Raw genomic sequence first — 22,755 nt, forward strand, 5'->3', positions numbered from 1 at the left:
TTCAATTAGCAACTTCAGCATTCAAGTGTCTGGTCCTTTGTTGATCATGAAGCAAGTTCTGTTGTTGCTATACTGACATTGTGTTGAATTTGTGATACATAAAAATATTATTACTTTCATATGCAGAGAGGCCAAACTGTCACTCAGGTAAATCACAGTATTTAGATCAGATAGTCTGTGCTAAAAGTTCTAACACAAGGCTTAAACTTTATTATACTTTATTAATGCAATACAAAGCTGTTACATCAAAATGCAAGTGGCCATATTTACAAGATGATGATGAATTAAATTTTGATTTTACCCAGACTTAATGAAAGTATGATGTCAGTTGTATCTGAGTGGCATTCATTAAAACGAGAAAATCAACATACTTGTTCTATTGTCTTAGAACTCTTTAAATAGAACATGTAATTTGCTTTCCTTGCATGCTGTGTAATGAATAAACTGGGTTTTGCAGAAGTACAGCAGAAGACCTAGCACAGAATACTTAGGATAGTATCAGTAATCCATCAGATTCTGATAAAGGTATTTTAATTCTGCTTATGTGGAATGTTATCTGAACTCATATTTTTTCTGAATGGAGGATTGATACGTATATTTATCTGCATTTCGATACACAATCTAGTGTGCATCCAATTTATTTCCTTGGTAGGGATGGTGGATATGTCAGTTTTGGTTTCTTGCAACTTCTTACGTTTTCACTTTTCAGTTACTTTTTCACTCTCTTCTTTCTGCCTCACTTTGCATTTTTAGAAGCAATCCTATGGCTAATGCTTGTGGGCAGGGGAGCAGGGTTCATAGCATCATCCAGATTTCCCCTTCCAAGATCAGACACAGCACTCTAACCTCAAAGCTGGGGAATGCAGCTCCAGCCCTTCCCCTGCCCCCTCACAATTGGTGCAGACAGAACTCTGCCAGCTGTCATCCAAGGCTGGCTATTCAGCCAGCAAATATGAGAGCACGATAGAATGTGAGGAAGAAAGGGGAGTGTCCAGGATTCAAGGGTTCCTCATGGCACTCCAGCCTCCTTCCCTCCTGCTCCAAATCACCCCAGTTAAATAGATGAAAACAGATATCTTGTGAAAATGTAGAGTGAGAGGAGTGAGGCAGTAAAGATTGCATCCACCATGTTTTCTTCACTGACAAGGCTGCTTACAACACACTATGTTCAGAAGCATATGGCCACCTCAGTTGGATTGCATCCTTAGAGAAGTTTGCTCACAAATAAGCATGAATTTTCATTCAGATTATTCCCAATTATGTATTTTATGCACATTTTGCATTGTATGTATTTTTTCAGCATATTTCCCTCATAGAATGGGATTTTGTACATTTTTCTTTACTAAAGTATGTCCTTTTGTACACATTTTTGAATCAGAGGATTGCATCACAAAATTCAGAGGAATGAACATCAAGGAATAATTGTTTTAGTCCATGTACTGGTTCAGGAAGTGAACACAACATTCTCCCCTATCCTTAATATTTAGTTCCCGAAAACAAGGATATCTGGGAGCTCAGGCTGTATCTGTAGATATCCGAAGTGCTAGAGCAGCAAAGCAGAAAATGTGTACTGAAGTAAAGGGTCAGGGTTTGTGTATCTCTAGAATAATTTTTAAAATTTTATTCTTAAAGATGCTAATAATGAAAAATTAGGAATATGAAACACTGGAATGGGGATTTGTTGGGCCACCTGCACTTGCATGTTTCTATAGGTAGCTACTCCATCATATGTGGGCCCTGCAGACTGACAGCAGCCAAAGTGAGACATAATGTGGGATAATTTAATTGTTGTTTCTTTTACTCCTTCTCCCCCAGCAAGGAAATGTGCTATGCCCTGGCTGGCAGAACGTGGGGCCTGTTTCTGAGACATGTCAGGGAAAAGACAGAGCTTAGAGTCTGTGACCTCCTCCAGCACAGCCCTAAAATGCCCCATTCCTGTCCCCACCACTGACAGTATGGCAATGGCAGTGGAGCTTTCTGCCAGCACATCTGGGAGATTTCCAGTAGCGGATCTCCCTCCTCAAAGGTGGAGAGTGGAGATTTGGAGCCCCCTGTGACCCTTCAGCTGTCCTTCAAGAAACATACGATTGTTCCTTTAAGCACCTGCTGAACAATGTGCAGAATTGTGAGCTTTCTCACTTCGTATCTTAAACTGTACTGTAAAGGTTTTCCCCCCTTGAGTCCATATACTTAATACTGATCTAATGTCCATGCAAAACTGGATGTCCAAATACCTTCATTCTCAGTTACATTGCTTTTGCTTTGTCTTTTCTAATTGTTGACACCATCTTCTTCTCTCTTTCTGTATGCTTTGTTTAGCATCTGAATCTCTTCTTGATACCCTTCTTTCTCCATATGTTGCTTTTTGCTATTCTGCCTGTGAGCTTCCACAGTATCAGGGATGGATATGTTAATATCACTGTCAGGATTGTTTGATGGAATGAAGAGTGAATACGAAGCTGTTTCCCCTAAATCACATGAGACAAATCTGTTTTCTTTCCGAGAATAACGCAGGGATGGAGACCGGACTTGGGTAGATGACTGGCTGATGTTACTAATGATGGACACAGTGTCCATGGCTTCTTCATTGTCGCAAATTTCAAGCACCTCTAAATGAATCTTCACACTGGTGTCGGCAAATGTAGTTGGAGAATCCTCTGGGTTTGGCTCGTGACCCACACTCTTGGAGCGATACACTTCAATTTTCTTCGAAGTGGGAGTAATTTTCTGTCCTTCCGTGCTTACCTCATATGTAGATAAAGAGAGAGTTTTTCCTGTGGGCGCATGGAGAGACACAGTCCCTTGAAATGCACACAAAGGAATAGCTAAGGCTCCACCTGAACGCTGGAAAGAAAGAAAATTGCTGTTATTTCATGTTGTTTCCTCAAGTCAAGAATCCGTTGTCAAGAAACCCAATTATGCCGCATTATTTTCATTGCTGTACACTAAGTACGCTCTCCACTCCTTTAGATGTCTCCAATTTAACCAACAGTATGAAAATACTTTTTTATTTCTGAATTATTGCAGTAACACATAGATGCAAGCATGTACACACTAGAGTAACTTTTATGGAAGACCTTGTAGAATGCATTTAGCCTGTCCCTTTCCTAACGCACCCTCTTATAAGACCTCTTAGCACCTCAGCTCCTGGATGCAGAAACTATGCATGACACAATAAATAAAGGCGAGGAAAGCAAAAGTGTTGAAGCGAATAAGAAAAGGAAAAGGGAAACCTTGTGCTCCACCAAACCTTGTGCTTTGTTTCATATAAGCAAAGTTTCAATGTAGCAGTTCATTGCCATTATTTAGAAATAATGTGAAACTGATACAGTATTAGTTGAATTAACCTTGCTGTCATCAGTCTCACACATGTCTTTCCTGTTTGATGCAGTCATGGAGAGAAAAGCTTCTGCTTCCATTTTAAATAAACAGTGGTTGTTTTCAGGTTCCAAGCACTGGGCAGCGGTCTCTCTCTCTCTCTATCTCAGAGCGAGTGTGTGTGTGTATGTGCGAGTGCATGTGTGGCGAGAGTGAAGGAGGGAGGGAACAAGCAAAGGAAGATAGATAATCATATTCCACAGATGAAGGGGAAAGCATAGGGATAGGAGAAGCAGCAATTCTTAAACTCATTAAGGTTCTCCAGTCTCCACCTCCACATTTGTTTTGCTCTACTCTCATCCTCAGATGTGTACCTTGAGTTTTGTTTCTGACTTGGGAAAAGGGTACACTTTTAATTGCAATAAAATAAAATAATTTAAAACATCACATTTTAAAAGTACTGAAATGTACAATTTGAAGAGTGAAAATGTGTCTTTTTAAAATCAACAATGTAGAGAATTCATTTGAACACAATCAAAAGCTCAAGAATGTGCAATATTTGCCCAATAAGTGTGTTTGTGGTTGGATTCAAGGTTGTTAAGAGGGCACATTCTGCTCTTCTTCATGCTGAAACATTTTCTTGCCAAGGGGCAAGCCCTGTTGCGAAGAGGGAGAAAAAGGGAACAATATCTGCTTGCAGATAGTTATAGCAAGTTATTTATCTGAGTCTGTCCAGACTTCCTAAGATGTTTTGGTCCAGATCGGAAAAAATGTTAGAGTGAAACAAGTAACAGTTTCCCTAGCAAATTGCTGTTTAGAGTTTGTATTTGCACTATTAAAACAATGATATGTGGTATACAAAACAAAAGCCTCAAATGGACATTTAATACTAATATACCATCAAGAATAAATTGTATAATTCATATAGCAGTCTAAAAGGCAATCAAATATAGAAGGGTGAAACACCTAGTGAAAATGACTGGGCAAACAAAGTCTTTAATCAGGTGCTTAAAAAAATGACAAAACTGACAGCCAATCAAATTTTTTAGGGAAAGACTCAAGTCACCACAAGGAGGTCACAACAAAGGATGATAACATGTGGAAGGTCCTTTGAGGAAAGCCTTCTCAGCAGATCTTAAGTCATAATCTGGCTTGTATAGGGAGAGGTGTTCCTTCAGGTAATTGGGTCCTATTGATTTGGGCCTCATACCAAAGAAGCGATCAGTGTTGCTCCTTCAGATGCACTGCAGTGAGCTTCTACCTGCCTGCATCTGTTCACAGCCTAGAAGACATATTGTACATTAGCTGAAACTGCCAGACTGTCTTCCAGAACAGCCCCACATATAACATATTAGAAGAATCGAATGCAGAGGTTACCAAAGCATGGACCACCACAGCCAGGCTAGTTTTGTAGTTGGTGGATACAGCTGGTGACTTGCTGAATCTGGCAAAAGGCCTCAAAGCCATATCTTTCTGGAAGGGTGGGCAATTCAAGTAAGAACAGGCTGTACACCCAGTTCCTAGATATGGCAACCAGCTAGTCACAGGACCTCCATCTTTTGGGATTCATCCAAATCCTATTTCTAATTCCGGAGAAAGGATCAGCACCTGAACAGCCTCATCTGAGTCAGATGACAAGGAGCAATAGACTTGCGTATTGTCAGCATGCTGGTGATACTGGCTCCAAATTCCCTGATGATTTCACCCAGTGCCTCACAGAAATGATACACAGCACAGCTAAGGTTCTATGCCTTGCTTTGCTCCTGCCCTCTCTTGCATTATTTATTTTATTTTATTTATTTATTAAAACATTTCTATGCCACCCCTTGCCGAAGCCTCGGGGCGGCTCACAACATACAATAAAATGCACAATAAATTTAAACAATAACAATTAAAATATATATATTAGAATATTATTGACCTCAGTGGGAAGGATAGGCCAGATCTAGCTGGTGGCCTGGATGCTAAGTAAGTGGCAGGTCTTGAACAATGAGTGTTCCTTTAAGCAAGGGTTATGACAGGCAGTAGCAGCTTTAAGGTGGCCTTTTCTTTCCACAAAAATCCACTGAGCAGGAACCACAGCACAATGTCTTTTGACTGGTAGCACCAGAAGCTCCTCAGCCTTTGCATGTCTCTGTTTCTATTAATGTATATCACCTCCAGCTTCAGTCTGAAAATCCACTTAGTGTATGTGAAGTGTGTAGAAAAATTAGATTAATGAGGATGGATTGCATGGAGATGGAGTCCATGGTAAGATGGTGGCTTTACATTCCTGTAAGACAACTCTGTCTCACAGGTCAAGCAAGAATTCTGAGGATTCTTCAATGAACAGAATGGAAAACTGTAATCTCGAGGGATCCAGTTGCTTCTTGCACATTGCTACCATTTCTAATGAAGGGGTAAGGCCATTCATGCTAGACCATTCTTCAAACAGGCATAGTGAAAGATTGTTCTCCAGATGCTGGATTGCAACTTCATCATCACTCAAGATTGGTTAAGCTGGTGGACATGGCATCCTTCCAGTCCTCTCTAGGCTACATGGACCAGTGATCGAATGGTATTTATTAATGAATATCCCATCCTCCCTTCTAAGTATCCAAGCAGCATATTGCTCCCATCCCCACCCAGCCACCTTTTTTCCTCACAAATAGGCTAGTCTGAAAAGAGATTTAGGCTGGTCTGGTCCAAAATAATCTACCGCAGTCTATGGCTGGAGGAGAATTGAACTTGGAACTCTTTGGTTCAGCAATGTAACTGCTACACTACAGTGGCTTTTTATTTAAGACAATGTTACCATGTGGCACAGAAGAGCAGAAAATGATTGTGGGCACAGAGATCAAGATCTGGGGCCTGCCTCCAACTGCCACTTGCAAGGTAGGCTCCAGTGATGGCAACAGGAATAAGGGCCTTTTCAGTGGTGACCCCAGTGAGGCCCACCTGGCACCTACCTTAATATCTTTGCAGCACCAGGTTAAGACTGTCTTCTACTGCAGGGCATTTAATTAGTTTACTGGGGCTTTATTCGTTGCTTAATCAGGTCCCAGGATTTACCTTGTTTCAGTTATTGGAATTTTTACAGGCTTTTAAAATTTGGTTTTACATTTTGTGTGGCAACCTTCTTATGAGATTTTATAATGTGGCATATTTTATACTGAACTGTCAATGTGTTGTTGTAAACTGGCCAGAAAACTTTGGTTATTGGGCTGTATGGAGGTTAAATAAATAAATAAATGTGGACAGAGAGCCCGACCTTTTCCTCCATGAGCAGCCTAGCAACAGGACTCAGCCACTCTCCCTTCCTCCCACTGCTGCGCCTTCCTTCTCAGCTATCCTACTTCTCATGCTGCTGTGAACAGTGATTGCAGCTCAACAGCTGAGAAGAGCTGAAGAGAAGGCAGTAGAACTGACAGGGAGGACCTGCAGGCTGCATCTGGCTGACAGGTTGCAGGCTGTTGACCTGCTGGATATGTAAAACTGCTAGCTCACCATTTTCTGAATCTAGCTGTCTGGGTCTAAGTCAACACAGCACCTCAGTTAGAGCTGAAAAGCCTGCTGTCACTCAAGGAATTAGGTCTCCAATGATAGGTAAACAGATTTACACTATTGGCTAAGGAAAATCTTAGAACCTTCACGATGACAGTTCAAGACCAATGGATGAGAAGAGAAAGAAGGACTGACTGGGGTGAGACAGCATGATAGTCCCCTGGTTGAGCATGAGTTGTCATTGAAGCATGGTTGTTGAAAAATGTATTATATCTCAACCCAGCCAAGATGACAAACCATGGTGAACAATTTGCTGTTTATAACCCAAGAATGGATCAAGAGTTCTCTTCATGGGTTATTAATGGCTAGTGCAGTTGGGTTCCAAAAATACAACCATGTTTCAGCAACAGCCTACCATTCAATTACAGCCCACACTCAATCTATATTCAACCCTTGAGTGTTGGTAATTACCTGAGATCAAACCGTCAGTCTTAGAGGAGATCAATCCTGACTGCTCTTTAGAAGGCCAGATCCTGAAGATGAAATTCAAATACTTTGGCTGCCTAATGAGAAAGGAGGACTCACTGGAGAAGACTCTAATGCTGGGAACAATTGATGGCTAAAGAAGACAGGGATGGCAGAGAATGAGGTGGCTGGATGGAATCACTGAAGCAGTCAGTGTGACTCAGGGGGATGGTGGAGGATTGGAAAGCCTTGAGGAATGTTGTCCATGGGGTCATGATGGGTCGGACACGACTTTGCAAATAACATAATTGTCTGAACCAAGTCACTATCTTTTATCAGATATTTGAGTGACTTCTTCAGTTTGGAGCCTGAAGAACAAGATTAATTTCATGAAGATGCATGTGGTACTATTGTGCAGATGAATCATTTGAGAACATTTGTGGTGTTGTTCTTGTGGCATTTTCTGCCTCACCTGACCCCACCTTCACCTCAGTACCAGCTAACAAAGCACCTATGGATGGCAAGGGCTCCTGATAAATGAAGCCTTGAAGCAAGGACTGAGCGTGACAACCTTCTGCAGCAGAAAGCACTGCAGTAGTGCCCCCTTCTGGCCAGGGCCCCAGCAAGCATCATCGACAGGATGATGGTTGCTTTTTTCAGGGCTGCAATCAGCAGATTCATGTTTAAGAGATGCTTTGAGAGAACTATAAAAATGGGAAGCATGCAGTGGCCATTAAGTGTATGCTTTCAGACAACCTGGCACCAGACAACATAAATATACTGCCCACCTGTTTTCACATCAGCCTTATTCCAGGCTTAGTCACTGGATTCAGAATGACTCTACTGATGCTCTAGAACAGTCTTCTACAACTTACTGCTCTCCAGATGCTTTGGATTACCATTCCTCATATCTCTTACCTGTGTTGGGGGATTCTGGGAGTTACAGTCCAGAACATCTAGACATAGGTGTAAAGCTTCTTCTACGAGGATATGAACCTTGCTCAATCAGGGAGCCCTACATATGTATACCCATATGCATGCAAGCCCCCTTCAGATGGATGCCGTTTCTACATTGCCAGTGTTCACATTGGCATATACAGGAGGGCTAAATGGCCTGTTTGGAAGCCCCTTCCATGTTCAGTACACACAGCTTCCAAACACCTGAACAAGGCTTCATTTTATTACCAATATCAAATTATACTCTTGATTCTAAGGAGGATATTGTTAAATTTGAAAAGAAAATACCTAAAGGTAGGAAAGACAGTAGCTTCTTCTCTTTGGGAAAAAGGAAAAATGAACCTTCACATCACGTCTCAGTTTGAAAATTCTGGAAAAACATTTCCCCCCTTTAGCAGGTTCTACTCTTTGTATATTATACTGAAAAACATATTAGTAAGATTAGTACAAGAAGTATTAAGACCTAATAAACCAATTACAAACATTTTTCTTCTTTTACATTTATTTATTTATTTTTTGATTTATATCCTGCCTTTTTCCTACAAAGGGCTCAAGGCAGCTTACATTTCCTCCTCCATCTTATTCCCACAACAACAACCCTGTGAGGTAGGTTGGGCTGAGAGTCTGTGTCTGGCCCAAAGTCACCCAGTTGGCTCCATGGCTGAGCGGGGACTAGAACCCAGATAGTCTGAGGCCCAGTCCCATGCTCTTAACCACTGCACCACACTGGAAATATATCACATTTATTTCTTTAAAAGCATGAATAGAAAGATTCTTTAAAAATAAGGGAGGAACAAAGAAAGTAATACAGAATCTGCTTATTTAGCTTTTAACTAGAGAAGAATACTTTAGATTAAATGCATGCCTTCTAATGAATCAAAGAAATGCTTCTTTTGCACAGGGGAAAAGGAAGCAATTTTCTAAATGGGAAATCCTTTTCTAATGAAAGGTCTTGTTTTATTCACTGATTTTGGGCAGTCTAGCACCATCCTAGTTTAATATATTACACCAGCCTCATCTGCCAGTGTTTGAATTCTATTTTGCAGTGCATAAATTGGATACAGTTATTATATCCATCATTAGTCATGCTGGTCTAGAATCTAAAAGTCAGCAGCGGTTCTTAAAATATCATTGCAATCCTGGCCGGCAGTGATTCCTCTGAGCTTGGTTGGATCTAGAATCCTCCAAAGGCAGCTTGTGGTCTGCCATAGTCCTGCACGTATTTAAGCCTTGTTCACAAGTTATCTGGAATGCAAGAGGTCTCACAGTAGAGATGGAGCCATGGATGCTGACTGCACCCCCGAGGTCCTTGTGTATTCCAGGCACTCCTCTTCATTCCCCTGCTTCCACCTACCACAGATTATCGTATACAAGCACTAAACTGATGTTGGTGGGAGAGAAACTAGGCTTCACGTGACCTGTCCAGATGCTGCTGCCTGGACAACAGCAGCCCTAGGGGCAGGGAATAATATGTGCTTCCTAACAGTCTGTATTTGAGCCAAGAGACCATTGAATTCAGCAGTGATACCCCTTAAGGTCACAGCCATTCTTCACTTACTTGCAGTATTAATCATACCCCCTGGAAGAGGATCTATTGATATCATTTATCTTCCAGGGGATGCTCTGCAATTGTGGTCCATTCTTTGGGAATGGGGCATAGAATTGGGAACCTGCCTTGAGAGCAGAAATAGGTAAAGCAATTGAATGCTCACCTTAAGAAAAATGCTTCAAGACGTGTCTGTGTGTGTGTGTGGGCAGGGTGGGAGGTGTGAGAAGTGCTGCATGTGGCAGGTGAAGTTCTGCTGCGTGGAGCTTGAGTGTGTACAAGCTGTGGACATGCAGGTTCTTTCCATGCGGATGGGAAACCTCCAGAGGACAGAATCCCTGACTGCACACACGATTGTATGTGCACAGACTCTGTTCAGACCTTAGGCTGAACATGTGAAAACTGGCAGCAGGTATCACTGGCATCATCCTGCTCCCTCCCTCTTCGTGTTCACTGAAGAAGGGGATGTCATGGGAGCAAAACTGTTCGGGTAGGAATGAGAGAAGCAACTAAAGAGGATTAACATGATTGTAATGCATACATGCATATATTCGTATAAAATCAATATTTGTGTGTGTATAGAAAACATATGCAAAAGATTTTAAAAAATATCTTAGCTTAGTCATCATTTCAAAGGGAGATTGCAAGACATTAGATCCAAGAAATTAGAAGAAGGCTGAGACTTAGAAGGGCAGCAATGTAGGAACTGGGAGAGATCGTCCAGTTTAAGAACATTTCACTACAGACCAAGGCCAAGGTTGTCCATATTACTGTATTTCTGATCACTATGTATGGGTGTGAAAGTGAGACGGGAAGAAAACTGATTTTATTGATTCATAGAATAGTAGAGTTGGAAGGGGCCAAGAAGGCCATTCGGTCCAACCCCTGCTGTTGCAGGACACCATGTTATACCATCCCACTCAGATGGCTGTCCAGTTTCTTTCTGAACGCTTCTAGTGTGGGAGAGACCATGACTTCTCTAGGCAGCTGGTTGCACTGTTGTATTGGTCTGACAGTGAGGAAACTTTTCCTTATATCTAGCTTGAATCTGGGTTGTCACAACTTGGATTGATTATTCCTCGTCGTACACTCTGTCATCAGTGAGAAGACATCTTGACCTTCCTCTTTGTGACAGCCTTTGAGGTAGAGGGATATCATGTCTCCCCTCATCTTTCTCTTCTCAAGGCTGAACATGCCCAGTTTTCTCAGTCTCTCCTCATAGGGCAGTGTTTCCAAACTCTGGTTCATTTTGTTGCCCTCTTTTCTAGTTTACCTGCATATTTCTTAAATCTTGGTGTCCAGAACTAAACACAGTATTCTAGATAGGTTTTGACTAGTGAAAGGTATAGGGAAAATATTACTTCTTGTGATTTGGAAGTAATGCTTCTGTTTATGCATCCCAAAATCCCATTTGCCTTTTTTGGTGGCTTTATCACATTATTTGCCTCATATTTAGCCTGTTGTCTGCAATAACTCCAAGGTCTTTTTCCTTTTCAGCTCTGTTATTCAGATCATGGTACTGGAAGAGAGCTTTGTGAATATCCTGGACTAGCAGAAAGACAAACAAGTGGGTCTTAGATCAAATCAACCAGAAATCTCCCTGGCAGCAAAAATGATGAAACTAAGGCTGTCATCCTAAGGCTGTCATCCTTTGGGCACATCATGAGAAAACAAGATTCCCTGGGGAAGGCAATAATGCCAGGGAAAATCAAAGGCAGAGGAAGAAAACAAAATCAAATATGAGTATATATTGAGTTCATAAAGAATGTGTTGAGTTTACAAGAGTGAAGCAAGGCTGTCAAGGGGTGGGAGATTTTGGAGGGGATTCATTCATAGGATCTCCCTAAATCAGAGACTCCTTGATGGAGTGTAGCAACACATATGCAGGAGTTGGTTACCCATTAATAGAGTAAAATGTACTCACAAAGAAACTTACTCACAAATGTAAATACATTGGAGATAATAGGACAAAGCCAGTAATAAACTACATCAGCCTTCTCCAAACCAGTAACCTTCAGATGTGTTAAACTACAAATCCTATTATCCCCAGCTAGCATGGCCATTGAGCATCCTGGAGAGAGACTGTGGGAGCTGTACTCCAGCCTATATGGGAAACACTGAGCTACATGATTTTGACCTCCCAATAATGTCAAAAGAATGTAAAATATCACTTTATTTTTAGAATGCATGTAAAATGTTTCCTGTTTCCTGCCTTCTCTTTTACAATAAAGAGATATAATTCTAAATTATGAAAAAGCAAACTTGCAAACAAAGTATAAACCATCTTCTCTGAACAGCTTGCAATAAATCCAGGGCTGCTTGAGGACTGACGGGAATAGAAGAGACCACCCAAAATGGTCAGGAAAGTTGTGACCCAGTTGAACAATGGCTAGCTGTCCATATTTATATCTGAAAGCAAATTCACATGAAAAAGAAAATCGGAGGCATTCCAGCAAACAAACTTAAAAGCTAAATTTACTCCCCGTGACATTTGCCTGAGTTTGTCTGCTATACAAATGAATGCTTTGCTTTGAGAGTTTCTAGTCTATCTTGTCCTTAAACTGCTTCTAATCATGAGTCCAATGTTAAAGGCCTGCAAAGAAAATTTTAAAAAATCCTGGAAGATTAACCCTCCAAGCATTTTTACAAACAAATGCAAGCATTTTTAGGGTGGAATAAATTGGTTTATTATGGGAGAAGCTGCTTGGGATGGAATTTTTCAATACATCTCTTTGGTACAACAGTTGCCTCAAGATCCTGACCTCTTGGGAAATACAGAACAGATCGGAAGAGACAAGTTCTGCATTAGAAGCATATTCACAGCAAATGCTGTGTTGATGCAACAAATGAATATCACCCACAGATATAGTGTGAGAAGTGAGCTACTTCACCATCCAGGTCTATACATCAGCTGAACAAGTGTAATTTTCTGACATCTTTATTGACAATCTAGTGAGCTGTGCTGTGGCTTATTTATCCCAAGCTATATTTATTGCCATGACTCCCTAGCAGTGAAGATCACTGAAGGAGATAAATCGTTCAGTCCATCTTGTTTCCTTCAATTTGTTGTGGGCTTAAAGGAGTTCTGTGTGCATAACAGAACCTTTTAAAATAAGTTGGCATGTAGCAGTCAGCAGATGGGATTGTAAATCAGAGAAAAATTGGCACCTCTTTTTACAGCAATGCATGGAATTCTCAGTGGTCCTAACAGAGCAGGGGAGGTTCGACCGAGTTTAAAATGTATTTAGAAATATCTTACTGTGTGCAGCAAAAGCATCTGTTGAGAAGTAAGTATCCTCTCTTTGAGTTCTGGAACATTCCTCTTATGCAAAATGTGACAAAACATTGTTTTCCTTCAAGAAACACAATTCTTAAAAATTCAGCATATTGAACGGCTGCTTCTTACACCTGTTTGCATGTCTTTCTGTTGATTTGGGCCTTCACTTCAAGAAACAAATGCTTGTTGATCAACTGAAAATGGTTAATTCTGTTTCCCAAACTGGATTCATTCTTCAGGCAAGGAGAAACATCGGCAAGCCTTCCAGGCCTGGCCTGCATCACTCCTCAATCTCTTCATTGAATAGCAGTTCTGTGTTGCTCCTCCAAGGCCAGGACATCTGGACATTGTTACAAGGGCAGTTTTTGGCAATGCATGCAATCAGCAAACCAAGGTTTTTAGCAAATGAATTAACTGCATTACTCATTACCTGTTTTTTTAAATCTAAGCACCACCAACTTTTGCATACCTTTCCATAGGTTGTCCAGGTGTCCTACTTTACAGAGATCAGCCATCCATTTGGAGAACTGGGAGAAGATAGTCCTCTATTCAATTTATATGCACATATGCATGGACATGTACGAACACACAAACACAAACATGTATGTATAGCCCCATCCCCCACCCCTGCCACTGCCTGTTTAAGACTAGAATTAAAGCTATCGCATGCTGGCTTAAATTCCACAAAGCCAGGGAATTGGAAACTAAGATGGATGCCATAACCTACATGCCCTGTGATGGGTGATTTTGCACAATGTCACAAATTGTACTTGCCTACAATTTAGCTTCCATCAACCCCTACTTTTCCAGAACTGAGGTCCCAGAAATCTGAAGCTTTACTTTCTTCCCACCCCAAGTTAAACCAAGGGAATAATATAGATTGCTTGGTTCACGCATGCAAGCTCCTCCCATGGAGAGAGGCTTCATCGCTTAATAGTCATGTGCATGAACAATCCTGAGCTGGGTGTTCCTGTCAACACCCACGTGTGCAAAAGCCCCGCCCATGCAGTAAACGGCATGGACAATGAGTGCCCAATTCATCCAAGTTTGCTGATGAAATTGGTCTCAGGAGTGGAGGCAAATCTCAAGATTCTCAAGAGTGAAGTGGCTACCTGCACCAGCTGAGGTCAGAAAGCAGGAGCAAAGTGTTGGAGAAGAGAGTTGGGATGCCTGCCCTGCCTTCCCAAAGTTGCCTGATACCCTCTGATGTAGAGAAGGATGCTTTCATGTCACCAGTGAGAAGCAAGATTTAGCTGCCAGTCCAGCTGACTTTTGTACATGTAATGGGAGGAGTCGGTGGTTTGGATTTGTCACTGTTGTTTTTTAAGCATCCCATCTTCTTTCCTTTCAAGGAAGTCAAGGCAACTTACATCATTCCCCCTCCTCTCATTCATACCTCACAACAAGAACCCGGTGGGGTAAGCTGGGCTGAGAGTCTGTCATTGGCCCAAAGTCACCCAGTTATCTCCATGGCTGAGTGGGGACTAGAACCCAGATTTCCCAAGGCACAGGAACTGAGGGGATGGGTGGGAGCCACCATCTATGTACCACTCAGAGGGCAGGGCGGTCCCTGCTCCCGCCCACTCCATGGCGATCAGCTCTGGAAGTTTCCACCGGATGAGGCCTACACTGCGTGTCAAGCCCCATTGGTGTGTGAATGCATGGGTGACCACTCAAAGAACGACAGTCACTGGTAAGCAACCTGCCTTTTCCCAAGGCACAGCACATCACTCCTGACCACTACACCACGCTGGCTCTGTTTCGTTTCAGAAAGCAAAATGATTCAGGCTGGCCACTGAAGAATGTGTAAGAATTGGTTCTTAAAGTGACTTACATTTGTTTAAATGAAGAGAATAATTAAAATATTTGCATTCTTCAACACATCATTTGTTGGAATTAACAAATCTCTCAATTTTGCTTTCTCCCACATTCAAATGTTAGTTTTTTCCATGCAATTCACTACAATACTTCTGAATGTTGGTAAGTTCTTATCAATAAACAAACTGAACAAAACCAAACAGGTAGAGCTATTCCCATCTTGAAGAGGTCTATTAAAAAAACCCACCCACACCTTAGCTAATTGAAGAAGATTCCTCTCACCTTACACCAGACGTTATTTCTCTCTTGCTCAGACAACTGAATGTTCATTTCAGAGAAAAATCATTTCTGTGCCTTACATGCTTTGCACTGATGTCCCCATCAAAGTTTGGCTGTTTTCTTTTTCATGCCAATCAGAGTAAACCTGTGTGTTTTTGCAGAAGTGGAACAAATCACTGATTCTCACCATGAACTCATTAAGGCTTTGGAAACTGAGACAGAAAGTCTCATTAATTCTCCAGGATTCACAGATGGAGAGCTCTGTATCATTGTAAGAAGAAATCCCAGAGTGAAAAGGTATTCTAAGTCCTTGTTTTCATACCTGTAATCTGTACACTGTGGGCAGCCTTTATCAGCAGGGCCAGAGCTAGGAATCAAAACATGCCTCTTTTTTCCCAGACTGACTGCTCATTCTCTTGGATCTCCCAGCATTTGATAACATTGACCATAGTATTCTTCTAGGATACTTCACCAGGAAAGCTTCTAATTGTTTCTGGAAGTGAGACCCCAGAAAGTGATGCTGATAGACTACTATTGCAACTGCATAGCCAATGACTTACAGAATAATCCGAGGATATGCATTGTCTCCTTTATTGTTTTTCAGTGCTTTTGTGCTACAGTCCTACCCATCTGTTGTGTTTTTCTATTGCTTATGTTCTTATTAATACTGTTTACTGTATATTGTTCTACTATATATATTAAACATTTAAATAATGATTAATTATTTTTGTTTTTAATGCTTTTTATATCACGTCTTGGAATTTCCAGTATCTGAGTTTAAGTACTGTAAAATAAGCAACCATGTATAAATAAGATCATTTCCTTTTCTTTACACAAGAAACAGTGAGTAAAATGCCACAGGGCAGCAAGTATGCCATTTTAAAGCTAGGTGTAAACAAGATAGCTTACAAGCACAGATGAAATGTATCCAATTATGTGTATAGTTTTATTCTCCAGGATGACTACCTGTGGCAACTATATTGGTATTCATCACTGGTATAATGTAATGTATGTTTCCTAAGGCCAGAACAACAATGACAACAACAATAACAAGGAAAGGGCTGTGTATGGTTCTTGACAACTCTTAACCAATCTAGGTACACCATGATTAAATAGGAATATATGTTCAATGTTGTGACAATAAGCACAAAAGGGTAAAAGATTCCAGAAATGGTGAAAGGCAGGCTCACTGCTCTCTCCCTGACAGCAGTAAATAGCTGCTTCTCAGCAACAGCTCTTTCTTTGTGCTTCCATATCACTAATGAAATGAAGAAAGCGAATCACCATGGACGAAAGCTACTGTATTGGAACTGAGAACAAGGCTCAGTCAAATTTCTTCAGACTAATGCATATTTACCGAATGAGTTTTCCCCTTCAGAGAAAATGCTGCTGAATGATCTCAGTGAGCATCAGTAACATGTAACAGTGCCAGTTCTGCTGGCTCAAGAGGGAGCTGGAAACACAGACTCTTTGGCACCATATATTCAAGTCCGTATCTAGTGTTGACAACTGGATGCTCAGAGTGGGACCCCACTCTGGATGTATGGATGCTGAATGACAGCACCAGGGTTGGATGCCCTGAGACTGGAAGAGGAGTGAGAGCAAACAGAAGATTCTTACTCTCTGACCTTTGGTGGGTCACAAAACTGCAAACAAGGGTGGCCAGATGGTCTGCTTTGCAGAGGAGAGCTGACAGAAGGCAATCCATTTTTCAGACATCACTGTTTGATGGCTGTCTGGTCCAACCCTGAACTAAAATCCATATGAATGGCAGAGGAGGAGGGGGCCTTGACATTGTCCATCCACCATGAACAGCCCATGCAGGCACATGGGTCAGCTAGCCAGGGATGTCTGTTATATTTCTATGACAATTATAGACCCTTTTTCTGAATTTGTACATGTCCCTGTCCAAACTGGGGTCATATAAGAACATAAGAAGAACCATGCTGGTTCAGACCAAAGGTCCGTGTAGCCCAGCATTCTGCGCACATGGTGGCAACCAGCTGCCCACAGGATCCCTCAAGCAGGATGGGTGCTGGGCCTCTGCCTGCCCATGTGGATAAGCGGCCATGCTGCCAAGAATGGTGGCAGGTCATGGGCTGCATGACTGTGCAGGGGGTCCAGCAAGAGCTTCACCTTGCCAGCTTCTGGAGCTGGTCCTGTTCAAGGTCTAGTGGCACCAGCATTGTGCATAGCAACCTTTTGCATCTGCAGTCCCTTGTCCAGCAGATGACCTGCACATCACACCCTTTGGGTCATAACCATGAAAACAGAACCAGAACCATGCTACTAGGGCTATTTCTTTCCTTCCCCAGGGAGAAAATCAGAGATTTTGCCCAATTTCTCATCACACAGGGATAATATAAAATGGAACAGAGAGAAGGAAACAATGACATCCTTTTCAATCACAATCTCTCTCTGTTTTGTCAAAAAAAGGATGAGTTGACGTTAATAGGAGACAAGTGGGAATCCCTCCCTGTATGTATCACTGTAGCAACATGCCTTGCATGTAGTGACATGTGTCTTATCTGTGCCTGATAGGATTACCCCCCCACACACACACACACGAGTTAGCATCAAAGATGGGAGTCTCTGCTCTAATCTGAATTGTACTGCAGTAGATCTCTTGCGAGTTCTTACACTGAAGGTCTACCAGTCCTGGAAGGCTGTAGCCTAAAGACTGAATTTCAGTTTGGAGAAGTTCTTAGGAACTTCCTTCCAGAGGTATGTAGGTAGGGCCAAAAACTTTCTCTACTACAAGGAGCTATGGAGAAACTAGAACAGGGGTGTGTACCCTTGTCAGCCCTGAGGACCATATGTGATGCACACATGCGTGAAACACCTGACCCTGCCTCATCACGGAAGCTAAGCAGCGTTGGACCTGGTTGGAATCTGAATCGATGAGTTAAAGGTTGTGAATTGTCCAGAAAGCTTCAGCCATGAACGGTATAGAAATGTAATGTAGAAATACAGAAACAGAGTGAGTCAGAAGGGGTGTCCTGGGCCATCTAGTCTGAGCCCCAGCTCCAGCCAGCTCTGCTCATGACGTGCCTACCATATGCATGTAATAATAATAATACATGCATTGGCATGCACATATCCCAATCATTCTGATGTAGGTTGCTGTTTTGTTGCTATTAACATCTCAGAAAGTGCTACCTCAAGGCTGCGGTAGCACTCCCCTAAATTACAGGGAAGCATCGGCATGCTTGGGATACACCATATCTTGAAGAAGTACAAAACAAGCAAACAAACAAAAAGAAACCCAAGAATGAAATCCTAGGTAGGACTCCACCCATAGCAGTTGAATGGGGACTGCCCATGCTCATTGGGCACTGGGAGCCATGCTGAGTTGCCACTTGTCAAAGAGCAATGGAAACTGAGTAGAAGGTTATTTGCATTCTGGGGGCTTATTTGAACTTCTAATTGCTTAGACAAACCATATACAGATGTGCAAACCAGCAAAACTCCAGCAAGTTCTCCAAACTCCATTTTGAAGCCTGATGTGATTTGAGTCTATATCAGATTCTGAGCTGTGTTTCTTTTCACAGGAAAATCCATGTGTATTTTTCCATGGGCAGTTGTGCCCATGTGTACAACTGCACTTGCAATGGTAATGTACTCATTCTTCTCCCATTGATTTATAGTGCATTTGTATGCATGTTTCAAAGGTACACACCTTTTCGGACACATTTTTTTCAAATGTATGGATGCTGCTGAATGCAATTTTTAGGGTCCACAATCTTACTGCAAGCTCAGGCATGGACTTCAGGTACAACTTCCTTCTCAGTCCATGTTCAGTCTGGAAGAGGCGAAATCAGTAAATCCTGATCAAAATGAACTGAGGGAAATCTCTTATATATCCCCATTTGGCTCAGCATCTTTCAAACTGTAGAAATATGAAAGTATCCTGGAGGAAGTCACAACGGACTGGCTGGAACTTGGAACAGGAGCACTCCTGCTGTGGTGTGAGGCTCTGTGGCATGGTGTGGTGCAGGACTCGCTTGTGGACGATGCTAACACTGACCTGTGGCAAACTTGTAAAAATACCTCAGTGCCTAGCCACATGCAGTGCATGCTGAACCCTTGCAAAATAAAGATGAAGACAATAGTGATGATGGGCTCTGCGTGGATGGCCATGGGATATTTTCTGAAGGTCAGAAAATCACAATGATGTTGTAGCTATGGATCTGCAGTTAGCTCCCCCTTCCCTGCACGCAGCTGGCACAGCAAGACCCTTGTTGGCTGCATCTCTGCAGTTAGAAGAGCAACTACAGAGAGGGGCACTGGGGGGCATTCTAGGGAAAGGGAGAGGAGGAGACTGGCACTGCCGAGATATGCTGTATCCTGGCAGTGTCTCAGCCTCCTTTCTCCCACCCTGAAGCATCACATTTAATCTGCTGAAATCTGCCATCCAAGTGCTCTGTAGAGTGAGGAAAATAAGAATTCTCTGAGTTTGGAGGATTCTGGTCATCCCCACAGGATCGTGCCTGGAAATAGTGAATGGCTCTCGTTTACATGCAGACTATCAAAATAAAAATTCTTTGGACACTCGTGTGTTCTTAATTTTTCTGTTGCTTTGGAAATGCCATTTAAATATCTCTAAAGCTTGCTATCAGTGTTTTTTGTTTGTGTGTTTGTTTGAGTGGTATTTTAGAAGCAGCAAAAACTACAAAAACAAGAACAGGAAAGCATGTGTTATTGCAAATAACTAAAAACCAAGTCCCACACTTTGTTTTACAACGTGTGTCACTAACAAGCACTTACTCAGAAATGGAAAATAGAGAACTGCTAGATGCTGGCAATGACCTGCTTCAAACATCACCTGCTTTAGAATTTAGTGAAACACTAAAACAGTGATTAACAGCCTTGAAGGACTTAGTCCATCCATCTCGCAAGAACCCGCGGGTACAGCAGTCAGACCTGCTTTTGGCACTCGTGCACTTTTTTATTTTTTTGCTTCTTTCCTTACCATCCCCAAGTTTGTTCAAAAGAACAAATGTCAGATTTGTGGCAGGCTGGCAGCTACTGTGGGATTCAGGAAGCAAATGGACCTTGTGGACAGAAGCTTTGAACTTTAGATCCAGCAGAGCATGAGGGCATGACAACATTGCCCTGAGCTACAATTTGGGAAATGTCAGAGTATTTTTTAAATACCAAAATGAAATGATAGAAGGCAAGGTAGAGGCAAGCTCAGGTACTGTCAGCTAGGTAGGGAAAAAGTTTGGCTAGATGACAACCTCCTCTACTTTCATTGCCTCCACAATACTTAGCAAAAGTTCAATGGCTTCTTCACATACATATGTGCTCTTCTCCCATACAGCTGTAGCAACCTGGAAGCCATTTTTCTATGGCAGTCTGGGTATGTATGAGAATTGTATGATCTGTTTAAAACCACAACCATAACTGGATCAGACCAAATAACTATCTAATCCAGGATTCTGTTCACCATTGCCAAGCAGCTGCCTACAGAAAATCCACAAGCAGGAAGTGAGTGCAGCAGAATCCTCCCATCCATGTTCCCCAGTGCAACTGGTGTATATACTGCCTCTGATTCTAATGGTAGGGTAGCCATCAGGACAGCTATCTTTTAAATCCATCCAAGACATCTTATGGAAGTGATTCCTACTGTTTAACTGTGTGAAGCATACATGTGAGCAGGAGCACATATTATCTGCACATGTTTACAAATTCCCAAACTATCATTCATGTTTGAAATGTGTATTTTGAAGAGGCAACACTTTAAAAAGGGGAAAGCAGTGCCTTATGGGGAAAAGTGCACGTTTGGATATGTTCTTTTTGATGATTTTTCCTGTTTGACTGCACATGCTTCCTGTTTGCATGAAATTACCAAAAGAAAAACAAAAAACAAGAGGGAAATGTGACTAGCTTCAAGGCAATGTTCAAATAATTACAGTAAGTTCCAAAATTACTCATGTAACCTACTGCAATCCTGCATGGGTGTATGAATGACACAAACACATAGGAAAGACTTGCATTTTCTTCCCTAACCAGGTGACTGAATCATACTTGGCCTAATACAAGAGCAGCTTCACAATCTGTGACTGTGTGTTAATCGATTCATTTAGTAGATCTTCCAGTGAGCAGAAAATGACTGGTGCTGTATTAAGTGTGTGTGTGCATGTTTTGTAGATGGGGTGCTTTGGCAGAGTTTGGCCTTTCTGCTTCTTTCCGCATGTTCCTTCCTTCTGAATGCTCAGCATTGCAAATTTCCCTCCTGTGAAATGGGTATTTTGCTGTTCCTCGTGGGGGGAACTATGTGCCTTGATGTTTGGCTCTCATATCTCATCTCTTCCTTGATTTCAGTTTCTTGGGCAAGTCATTTGTTCTTTGGGGTGAGGCAGGCTCTGCGGAAGCCTTCTGTGGTCATAGTATTTATAGTGCCTGTGTTCATGGCGTGTGCCTTCCTGGCTGACTCAGAGAAACCACCAAGCCCTCTGTGCCAGGCTCAAGAGTGTCAAACATATTGTGTGGCGTAACCTTGTGTAAGCCCTAGATGAATTCATTGAAGTAAACTCTGAAGTTGGCGAGTATGAGGACCAAGTGAAAAATGACATTCCTATTTTGGCACACCATTTGTGGTCGGTGGAATGGGGAATATTTAGGTTCAATGGAAGGGAGTGAATCAGGGATTGGTGAGGCAAGCCTATAGAGGCAGCTGTCCTTTTCAGCTGCCCCCTTCTCCTATGCCCTAGATGTAGTGGTTAACCTAACTGCGGAACATAAAATATTATTCCAAAAGGGATAAACAATATGGCTTGAATCAATATATTTATAAGCTTGCAAACAAAAAGGGTAAACAATATGCTGTGCTAAAATTCCTGTATTACAAGAACCAGTATGTGATACATGTTGACTAAACTTGCCTTCTTCAGGGGTCAAGTATATTAAAAAAAAATAAAGGCTTAGATGCTCACAGAAATAGCTAGGATACAAGCTTCTCACTTCCGAGATTGCTCTAGTGGGAAATGTATTGGATTTACTCCTTAAAGACTAAATCTCCAGTCAGCCTGAACAAAGAAACGGACTGCATGGTTATGTTTTAAAACAAACTGGTAACAACTGTGCTTCATATATTTATATACTGTATGGATGTTTGGCCAACGCCTGTGTGTAAATACACTATTGAAATTATAAATTAAAAATGATTAGGTGTAAATCAGTTCTCTTACACAACCTGCTGTTTTCTACCAGAGCAACCGTCGGTGTGTATTTCCAGTGCATTTTCTGCTTGTAAGGTTGCTACCTTGTAATCTATTTGCTTTTATATTAAATTGTTCTTAGAACTAGAACAGTGCTCTATCTATATTGGAGCACATGCATTTGGAGTGTAGCTTCAGCCATTTTCCATTTTTAGGATATTTAAGTTTGTGCTTTAAGTATCTTGGTCAGATGTGATCCACATTCTGATGTCTGATCTGGTAAGACTTTTGAAATTTCAATGTTTTATTACATGTTTCATTGTTTGGCTTTTACACTATTTCTTTTAACATTAATTTTTTTAAAATTACAGATGGTCATGCCATAGTTGCTTTTGAGTGACAGCATTCAATATAGCTATTTATGTATACATAAGCTTTTACACTTTAAC

At 41.6% G+C, this 22,755-nt stretch overlaps 1 protein-coding gene across 1 annotated transcript in view; it reads right to left on the reverse strand.

Annotated features, from left to right (window-relative positions):
- Positions 1-2,271: 2,271 nt before the first annotated feature.
- The window catches only part of GPR149 (G protein-coupled receptor 149), a 34,499-nt gene continuing 14,015 nt past the window's right edge, over positions 2,272-22,755 (reverse strand). Inside the window, exon 4 of the mRNA XM_044432981.1 lies at positions 2,272-2,844. Within this exon, the coding sequence (XP_044288916.1) occupies positions 2,272-2,844 (573 nt within the window). The remainder of the gene's footprint in view (positions 2,845-22,755) is intronic.

The sequence above is a fragment of the Varanus komodoensis genome, unplaced genomic scaffold (genome assembly GCF_004798865.1).
Source record: "Varanus komodoensis strain SLA01 unplaced genomic scaffold, ASM479886v1 scaffold25, whole genome shotgun sequence".
Lineage (NCBI taxonomy): Eukaryota > Metazoa > Chordata > Lepidosauria > Squamata > Varanidae > Varanus > Varanus komodoensis.